Below are 9964 nucleotides of genomic sequence, written 5' to 3'. Positions count from 1 at the left end.
AGAGAAAAACTAAACTGGTTAATTTGAAAAACTGGTGCGAGTGGGCATGCATGTGTATATTTGCTGTTTCCTTGTATTTTTTCCGCGCTCAATTTTGTGAATTGGTTTGAATATTAACGAAGTGAAGACAACTCCCCCTGTAATCTGACGCTTCTCATTGACCTGTGTACATTGAGAATACCATTGCCAGGGCAGAACGTTAGAACCGTACAATTCATACAAACGTAGCGTCAAACTAGATTCTGCTATGGCGCTGGTTTCTTCTCTCACGCCCATATTTGTGGCGGTTTTATGCGTTGTCATAGCTTTTCTCTTCAAAAGCATTCAGAAAAAGGAGAGGGGACCAAAGACGCATTCTACACCCCCAGTGAAATCCAGACCGTGGGTGGACGAGGATCTACAAGATGACACAGAAATCATCAAGGAGGAAGGTAGCTACATCATTACTTCAACACACAAAAAAGTTTTTTTTTCAGGATGTGCTTGTTTTATTTCCATTATTAATTGAAACTTCAGCATCACTACATAAGTACAGTGTAATAAATAAATGGGTCATCTGTTGATTAAATAAGCACTATTATTATTATTATTATTATTATTATTATTATTATTGTTATTATCATCATCATCCAGTTTAATATTTGTTTTTTTTTCCAACCTTTATCCTGAACAAAATACATCAAGTGCCGTGTCTGTGTAGTACTATAAATGGAGGTAGCCTACTGTATATATTACATTGAATGAGCCATTTCAAAGCTCTCCGCAACTGATGGTGATTCATTCACGTCCTCGGTGAAGTTCTGGTCAAGATATCCAAAGTGCGTCATTACAGAAAGAAGTGTCCCTTTTACTTTTACCCGTTCATTTAAACTGAGAAATTTGGTGAATGTTTTCGCTGCACTATTATGAAGATTCCATTGGGGGAGAAAATCATATCTGAATCCACTTCCAACAGTTTGTTGTGGAGGATGTCTGCATTGAAACGGAATTTGCTGTTATTGCTTTCTCTGTGCAATTCAAACGCGCTCATCTACATCAGCATTATTTACGGTTGCTGCAGCGCGGTGAGTCAGCATAGCCCTGGAGGTGTCGGCAACGCTGTTCCTCTTGCAGCGGCCAGGATTGACTGTTGGCTGTGCACATTGCCCAGACATCTGATGCCACTGTAAATTCTTATCAGACGTTTCCTTTAATTAAGACCTTAAGCTTCGAACACAGACTACTGTATACTGCTCAAGCAAGCTGGGTGCTTTCGCAGTTTCGTTATAGCTGAGGAGTTAACGTCTAAAATTAATGTGCAGAGCGACATACATAATAGGCCCCACTATTTATACACACGACCATTTACTGAGGTAATGGAAGCTGAGCATCTGGCTCAAGAGATGAACAGCAGTGCCCCATTTGTAAGTCAAACCTGGAACCTGTGGGTTCTGTTCATATACCACGTGCACCTCTGGGTGCTTGTGAGAGGTAACTCTCACCTTAGCTCTTGACACAGCTGGGCACAGACTCTCATCTGAACCAGTGCTGAATAAGTGTAGTCCCTAATGGATTTAGCAGTTCTGGTTTGCTAAGTGTCTTCAGATAGGCATTGTATTCAGAACTGGAAACACAGCCAGCAGCTGTTCCACATGAGAACTCTCGTACCATAGCTAAAGTAAGCAGGGTTGGGCCTGGATAGAGCTTGAAGTAGTAACAAGGTGGGAGCAAACCTGGTGCTGGGAGTGCTGTTGTTGGGCCAGTAGGTGGCAGTGTTTCCTGTCCTGGTCAATGAAACTCCCATGGCACACATTGCATGGAGTTGGAGGTTTCCCATGTGCCCTGACCCAAGTCCCAGTCTGGCTCCCTAAATTTGTTATATATAATCACCTCCCAATTTAAATGGGCCAAAGAATCTCTCCTTCTCCACCTGAGCTGCACACCTATCTGTGTAAGGGTTTGTGGAACTCATGTGTAAGACCATGTATTTTTCTGATTCTGCACAGAAAATAGTTTTTAAATTATGAGTATTATTGTGTAAAATGGAAACATGTGATTGTGCTACTACTGTACATACCAAGTAAGGTCAGGGTGGTTTCAGTTGACAGAATATCACCATTTCAGGAGTTGCTCACACAAAAGAAGAAAAATGATTACCCATTTGCAACCTGTCAGGGAAGCAGTGGATTGATCAGAGACCATAGCAATCATGACTATTTAACTTAGTGCGATGTCATTTCGAAGCTGAAGGAGTTTTTCCCTTTTTGTTTTCCCTGTGAGTATTTGCAAACTCAAAGACTGATTGGTTAAAATGAAGATTTGGGAGGGGAAATTCAGTCAACCCCTATGCAATTAACCAAACCTAGACAAACTGGTCCTGTCTAAAAGTATAAAAATCCCACTTTCCACTTCCTGTCTGTGTCAGCTGTTCTCAGCCTCCTGACTCCTCCCCACCTTCTACATGGTGGGGTTAACAACCTCCACCCATGTCCAGGTGTGATCCCTTTGTTGGGCACAAAGCCAAAAGTACCACAATAACTACATCAAACACAACTTTCAGACTTTGTTTGCATGGAAATACATATCTGCTAAATTATTTTTAGTATCGCTGTTGTTGTTATTACAGTGCCTTTCCGTGTGTGACCATTGGCTATGCATTTACAACTGAAATAGAATGATAAGCGGAACCATTCTGGCTCTTTCGGGACCAGTTTCCTACTGAGTGATTCTGTGTTTGTCCTTTCTTTGATGACTATGATGTTAGTTCACCTCAGTGTGGCAAACATGGAAACTCTGATGATTGACCATGATGATTGTATCCCTTTCTAGCTGGCAGCTGAATACAGTACAAATCCTTATTGCAGAGCAGCAACAAAAAATAGCACTCTGCATTTTTTCAGCATTGGAGACTACAGAAATTAATTTGCTGGCATAGTCATTTATTTGATTACTTTAAAAAAATTGAAGTTGCTTTCATATGTTTTTTTTTATCTGATGTATGATAAAAGTGCCACAGAACCAAATCTTTATATGCAGTGAAATGTAACTGCTTTCACAGGCTAATTAGAAATATTTTTTTCATAATTAAAAATGCTGTCACATTGGAGAAAGTAGCCATTGCTCTTGAAAATGCCTCAGACAAAGCCTATTACCGAAAACAGTGGAGGGAATCTGACTGATGTTGAATTATTCATTAGTAATTCAGAAATTAATTTGCAAAACACTCATAATTAATTTCATGGTACAAATGGGAAAAAATTAAGTTAGAATGCAAGTATGCTATTTATTGATCTGGAATAACTTGGTGAAAAATCCATGCTCTTTAAAACTTTAAACATACATTTATCTCACGGCAGATATGTTACTTGTTCATGGTGTTAGAGGAAAGATATGCAGAAGTTTTTTCTTGCTGAATTTCCTTGCTGTCTGGGGGCCGGCCAGTTGGCCAGAGTGCACTGTGAGACACTTTAATGCTGAAACTAAAGATCAGTGAGGCCTTCGCTAAGAAACTGGAGCACTCTGTCTATAGGTGGAGGGGGTTACATTCTTATAACAGTTATGTGGCCTCTTCTATTTGTTTACTGTACTGTACCTTTTTGGTCTTTCAAAGGTCCATTTCTCAGGGGTGAACATGTTTGGTTTGGGTTTTTAACTGGCCTCTGGGGTATATTTAAATCCTACACCTTACAAGAAAAGAAATAATGATGATAATAAAGGTGACAAGTGTTATATCCACCAAAGTGTAGTACCTTCAAATACCCTTGTCAGTACAGTACTGTTATCACTTACTGCAACAGTACATTTCACGTGTAACATGTAAACCTGATTTCACCTTTGTCTGAACATTCCTGCACTAGATGTTTATTACCTTATTGTGTCACTACCCTGTACTGTGTCATTAGTTATTTCATTGTTCATGTACTCAGCTTATAAGAGAGTGATCCTGGCTTTTGCTCTGAAAGTTGATTTGTGTGTTTGTGTCTGTTCCTCCATTCTTCTTTTTGCCTTTCTTTTTCCCTTCCCTTCTGTTCTTTTTTTCCTTAATTTATTCAGCCCGTTCCTCCTCCTTGTCCTCTTTTTCTTTGTTCTTTCTTCCTTTCCATCCAGTTCCTCCTTTTCTTTGTCTCCTCCTCCTGTTCTTCTCCTGTTCTACCTCTTTCTGTGCTTCCTCTCTATTCTGTATTCTTCTGTAAATAAGAGGAGTGAGAGATGAGACCTGACGTAACCATAACCATATTTTGCTTAGTTGGACAGAGAACCTCAGGGCCTCCCTAAGGTCACACTAACACTGCAGGAGCCGTTTAGTAGGAGAGAGGAGAACCTCAGGGTCACCCCAAGGTCACGCTAACACTGCAGGAGCCATTTAGTAGGAGAGAGGAGAACCTCAGGGTCTCCCCAAGGTCACGCTAATGCTGCAGGAGCTGTTTAGTAGGAGACAGGAGAACCTCAGGGCCTCCCTAACATGACAATAATGCTGCAGGTACAGATTAGTTAGAAAGAGGAGAACCTCAGGCCCTCCCTAAGGTCACACTAACACTGCAGGAACAGTTTAGTGTGAGAAGGGAGAACGGTAGGGACTCCCTAAAGTCGCACTAACGCTGGTGTGCCGGTTGTGCTGATGTGTAATGGCAGAGGATGGTGACTGGGCTGACAGTGAAGAGGATGTCCCCCACACGCCCTACTCCCCCCGGCGGTACGCCGATGACATCATGCTGCAGCGCTCGCAGGAGTTCTACACCCTGATGAATGAGAGGAGGTCCGTGCGCTTCATCAGCCCCAAACCCGTGCCGCGGGAGGTGATTGACAACGTAATCCAGACGGCAGGTGGGTCGTGTGTGTGTGTCTGCTCCCTCTCTCTCAGGGAAAAAATGACTGAGCATAAATTCTGTAACTAGGTGCTGGTGGACTGATTAGGACGTTAATGTTACTGTTGTACCTTTTAGGATGATATAGTACCTATCAAAATTTCCTGGAAGACAAAAATCAGGGCAATGTATTGTATTGTTCTAAAATGCATTCAAGGACATTTTTATGATATGTGAATTATTTTGGCAGGAATCCAGTCTGTTAGAGAGCTGTTGCTTGGCAACCTAAATTTTATAGGTGCAATTTCCAGGTAGGGCACTGCCTTGAGTAACATATTTAAGTTGAATTGTTGAAATAATATATCCAGTTCTATAAATGGATGATATATTAATTGTGAGCTATGTGCATTGCCCTGGATGAGGCCATCTGCTAAACAAATAAATAATAACTGTAAACAGAGAAGCATGGTGGTCTGTTCTTTAGCCTACAGGAAAATCTTTAAGACTATTTTTAGTCTCTATAAGTTGAAAAAACACAGAGAACTGTGCATAGCCAACGTAGTGTTGTTAAGTTCCTGGGCGGAGCACTGCTGTTGCTCCTTGAGCAAGGTGCTACATCTGACATTTTCCCCAGTAAATATCTAGTCAAAGGATAATATTGCAGGAGTGTAAAGTGTAAGCTGCGTAGGTCACCTTGGGTAAGTGCATCTCCTGATCATGTAAACAATGCAATAGTGTAGTAAAGTAGTCAGGAATGCAAACGGATAAAGATAGCGCCCAGATGTTGACAAATAACTGAGGAAATGTCTGATCAGGAGATGACCAATTACCCATGGTGCATCTGGTGGTCCAGCTGGTATTGGTGTGGGAATCCCTGTTCAACCGATAACAAGTTCATCTGCAGAATCACCAAGGGGCTAAAAGGTTAAACACTGGGCTGTTGGCTGAGGCACAGCCTGATGAGCACTGGGGTCTATTTTTGGCTGGGTGCTCTTCATAATTATGCAGAGTATTGTAATGAGCGCAGGCTAGAGACAAAGGCTGCACACGCAATCAGGCACCAAGCCCAGCGAGCAGAGGGAGAGCTTCCCGTGATCGCTCTTCAGCCCATGCCCACGCCGCAATGTTATTATCTGCAGCTGGGGCCCATAACCCAATAAAACCCATTCTGTGTTGAAAGAGTTATTCTTTTTAATAAGAACGTGTATAAGAAAATTTCTGGTTCCAGTGTTCCCAGTGGCAGAGTATTCGTTGCACTACTGTGTTGGTGGAGGGGTATGTTGTCTGAGCTCTAAACCAGAAGCCAGAAGCAGTTAAGGTACATAAAAGTTAGGGAACTGGACTGTTTTAACATGAGGTTTGGTTGCTGTTGTACCCATGCACAAAGCACTCAATTCAAAATGGCTTCAGTAAATAAATATCCAGCTGTATAAATACATGGCATGTACAGTGTGAGCTATGTATGTCTCCCTGGGGAGAATCAACTTCTATTAAAAATTCCAACAATAATTACAGCAATGCCCTACCTTTGCCAGGCACATCTCCCAGTGGGGCCCACACAGAGCCCTGGACCTTTGTGGTAGTGGAGGACGCCGAGACCAAGCACAAGATCCGTGAGATTGTGGAGGAAGAGGAGGAGATCAACTACAAGCAGAGGATGGGGGACAAGTGGGTCAAAGACCTGCAGAGACTGAGGTGAGGGGCGTGGCAGGCGAGCAGCCAACCAGAGGTCGTAGGTCAGTGGGAGTGGATTATTAAACCATATTAAACTACTGCATGTTGCGCACGTACTACATGTACGAATGTAAATGCATAAAATCCTGGTGGAGCAGTAACCATGTTTGGAATGGACCTTGATTGATACATAGTGTAATGTGCAGGGCTTTCAAGATTGCCAGGAGAGTCAGGAAGCAAACTGTAGTTTCTCACACCACAGCACTGTGACATCCACCCCATTACTAAAACACCAGAACTCCTAGTCAGGCCTCTTCCTAGTAACATCACCCTACCTGACAGGGGTGTTTGCCATTATGTCTGTATGTCTGTCTCTCCGTCCATTTCCGTCTATCCGATTGTCTGTGTGTAAGTAGTACATGCACAAAATATTGGATCTGGTCTGTTACAGACCCAATTTCTTTCACACAAGGTTTATTCAGTTCTGTTGCTAACATTATGACCTTTAGTTGCAGTGTCCTCAGTGCACCCTGATGCTGCTAAACAGCTGGGGATCAAAGTCACTTTTGTAACAACCCCTGAACCAACAATCAGGCTCTGTAACAAACATTCAAACAGCTCTCTGCAGAGACTTGACATGCATGCACAGTTACAGTCTGTGTTGTGGCAATTTTGCCATCTTAGCTAACTGACTGTGGATAGTACAAGCATGGCTTCTCCAGCATAAGCAAAGGGAATACACATTGGTGTGGAGATGTGGGTACAACTGGTTGTGTTTCTACTGAATTATTCCTTAGACAGCAGTGAAATCATAAAAGGCATGTCTGCTGTCAGTATTAAATATTTAGAAGCCGTCAAAGTAGAGGAGTGGTTACTGAAGGTGGACACAGGAGCATAGTAGATGTGTAGATGTATGTTCAAATATAGCTTACACCCCCCCCCCCCCACACACACACAGACACGCACACACACACAAACACACATACGTGCACACATACACGCACCTCCTCTGAGATTGTACCCGAGAGCAGCAAATGTTAACCTGCCAGTGAGCACATTCATGGCAAAGGGTCTCCCCCTGGTGGCTATAATAGGCCTGAACATGTGTCATCTTACATTCTGATTTAGTTGAAACTCTTGATAATTCTTGCAAAACCGACATTTTCATTGCTTTCACACAAATTACAAAACTAAACACAATTTTTACCAAGCACCTGCAACAAAACTCTACATTTAAGTCCAAAATTCTAGTCAATTTGGCCTCATGTTACATTATCATGTCTACATGCTCAATTTCTATCATAATTATGTCAAGTGAATTAGCAAGTTGTTAGCTCAGAAAGTGCTAATTGCTAATTGTTCAATCAGCACAATAAATATGAAATAATTAATATTCATTATGTATGAAGTAATTTTTCACTACAGTAAATGCTTTTGGGAAGGCCTCTTTTGAAGAAAATTGTGATTTAATGTGTGAATCATCAACAGTCTCTGCACATGGTTGTGTTAACTGTTTTGATATATGGACTTCAATTTGCAGAAATGTACCAAATCAATTCAGAAAAACTCTTCGCTTAACCCTGAGGTGCACCTGAACGAAATGTGCCACCAAACACCGGACAAAAATCAGTTTCAGATTTTTAAAAAAAAATAATAGGGGTTAGGTTTTAGGTTTGGTTTCTCTGCTCTTGGACAAATGCTTTTCCGGTTAGCCTACCAAAAACTAGAGTGCTCATAAGTATGCTGAAATGTAAAAAACAATAACTAATCCCTGTGGAATAGTGGTCATTTGTAAATAATATTAAAATTCAGAATGGATTTTAAAAAAATGTCCTTTTAGGGAATTTCAAAATTAATACATTATCAGATATCATAGTCATTCATCCACCTGTATCGATCAATCATTTACTTTATTGTTTAAAGCCCTGAAAAGGATTTTTGGGATGATGGCCTCACCCAATGTGATTTTTGGTACCTGCAATGGCACTGCATGTACCACAGAAGCTTTAGTGACTCTTCAGTCTGGAAGAGATAAGCTGACAGATCAGAGCACAGGCGTAAGCGGATTTGACCTTTCTGCGTTTTTGTGTTGAGAAGGCTTATCGCTTTAACAGAACCAACTGGGTGAAGGAGTACCTGGACACTGCACCGTACCTCATCCTGGTCTTCAAGCAGACCTTCGGGGTGCACGCCAGCGGTAAGAAGAAGACTCACTATTACAATGAGATCAGTGTCTCTATCGCCTGCGGAATCCTGTTGGCTGCACTGCAGGTAAGGCTGTAAACCTAAAGACACACACACACACACTCCAATTTACATACACTCACACACAGTGCAACAGGGCATGTTATTGAATCCACAGGATTCTCCCTGTAATCATATCCATCATTTTGATCTTAACAGGGCCATTTTAAAGAAACATGCAAGACTGTATGTGTTCTGTTGCTGTAAGCAGCTTTACTGCAATGATCAGCAGGAGGCACACCTCTTTATTCTGTCACTGTGTGCCTTTGTCATGCCTGGGCATATTGGATTCATCCATCTGTTTATTCAATGCAATCCTTTATTCCACCACATCTTGATTGACATGTGAAAAAACCAACCCTGCGCCGTGTCAAACCCCCCCCACCCGCCCACCCCTGTCAGAACGTTGGCCTGGTGACGGTGACGTCTACCCCGCTGAACTGCGGCCCGCAGCTGCGGCTCCTGCTCCGTCGCCCTGCCAACGAGAAACTGCTGATGCTGCTGCCTGTAGGCTTCCCTGCCAAGGACGCCACCGTCCCCAAGCTGACCCGGAAGAGCCTGGATGACATCATGGTGTTCATCTGACACCGGGGCAGCCGCAATGGAGGCAACAGGGTGGAGTGGCAGTTTAAGTGCGTGATTAAAGACCAGAAGGTCATGTGCTTAAATCCAGGGTGTGACAGTGCAGCAAGAGTAATGAGCTAGGTACTTATACTGAACTCCTTTGGTAAAATTAAGCTGCTTCAGTAGAGTTTTTCTTAGCTGTTTTTACACATTTCTTGAAATAGTATCTCATGTTCTTGAAACTGTAAACAGAGTGCTAAAAACAGTTTGTTAACTCAGCAAAACCTCACAAATTCTATGCAAAATGAGTCATTGGCTTCAACACTGGCAACACTGGTTAACACCAAATATTCAAATATTCGCTTAAATATCAAATATTCGCTTCGAAGTGATACACACATATCATCATCATATGATTAGTTCTCACTGAACACCAATTTTACATTGAAATGAGCACAGCAGTTGAGAAATACTACATCAATACTAAACCTATTTGCAAGTCCAGTAGCCAATAGCCATATCCAGGGAGATTTTTGTTGCCTTAGATATTGATTATGATTATACAACATGTGGCCTTCATATGGTTTGTTTAGATCTTAGAAGTTAACATTGTGATAAACCTCCTTTACGCAAGTGTCCTTGTATTACTCCAGTCAGGCATTATGATGTCACAGGAAGTGAAACAGATACTCTATGCA

The 9964-nt window shown here is 42.0% G+C and overlaps 1 protein-coding gene across 1 annotated transcript; it reads left to right on the top strand.

The window, feature by feature from the left end:
* Positions 1–200: 200 nt before the first annotated feature.
* Positions 201–9398, top strand: iyd (iodotyrosine deiodinase). Its single transcript, XM_036550489.1, has 5 exons — positions 201–431; positions 4612–4803; positions 6320–6479; positions 8573–8729; positions 9105–9398. The coding sequence occupies exons 1-5, from the start codon at positions 248–250 to the stop codon at positions 9285–9287; spliced, it is 876 nt and encodes a 291-aa protein (XP_036406382.1). The 5' UTR covers positions 201–247; the 3' UTR covers positions 9288–9398.
* Positions 9399–9964: the final 566 nt, after the last annotated feature.

The sequence above is a fragment of the Megalops cyprinoides genome, chromosome 17 (genome assembly GCF_013368585.1).
Source record: "Megalops cyprinoides isolate fMegCyp1 chromosome 17, fMegCyp1.pri, whole genome shotgun sequence".
In the NCBI taxonomy this organism is placed as follows: domain Eukaryota; kingdom Metazoa; phylum Chordata; class Actinopteri; order Elopiformes; family Megalopidae; genus Megalops; species Megalops cyprinoides.
The sequence above is the reverse complement of the archived record's forward strand: the minus strand, read 5'-3'. Positions and strand labels throughout refer to the sequence as shown.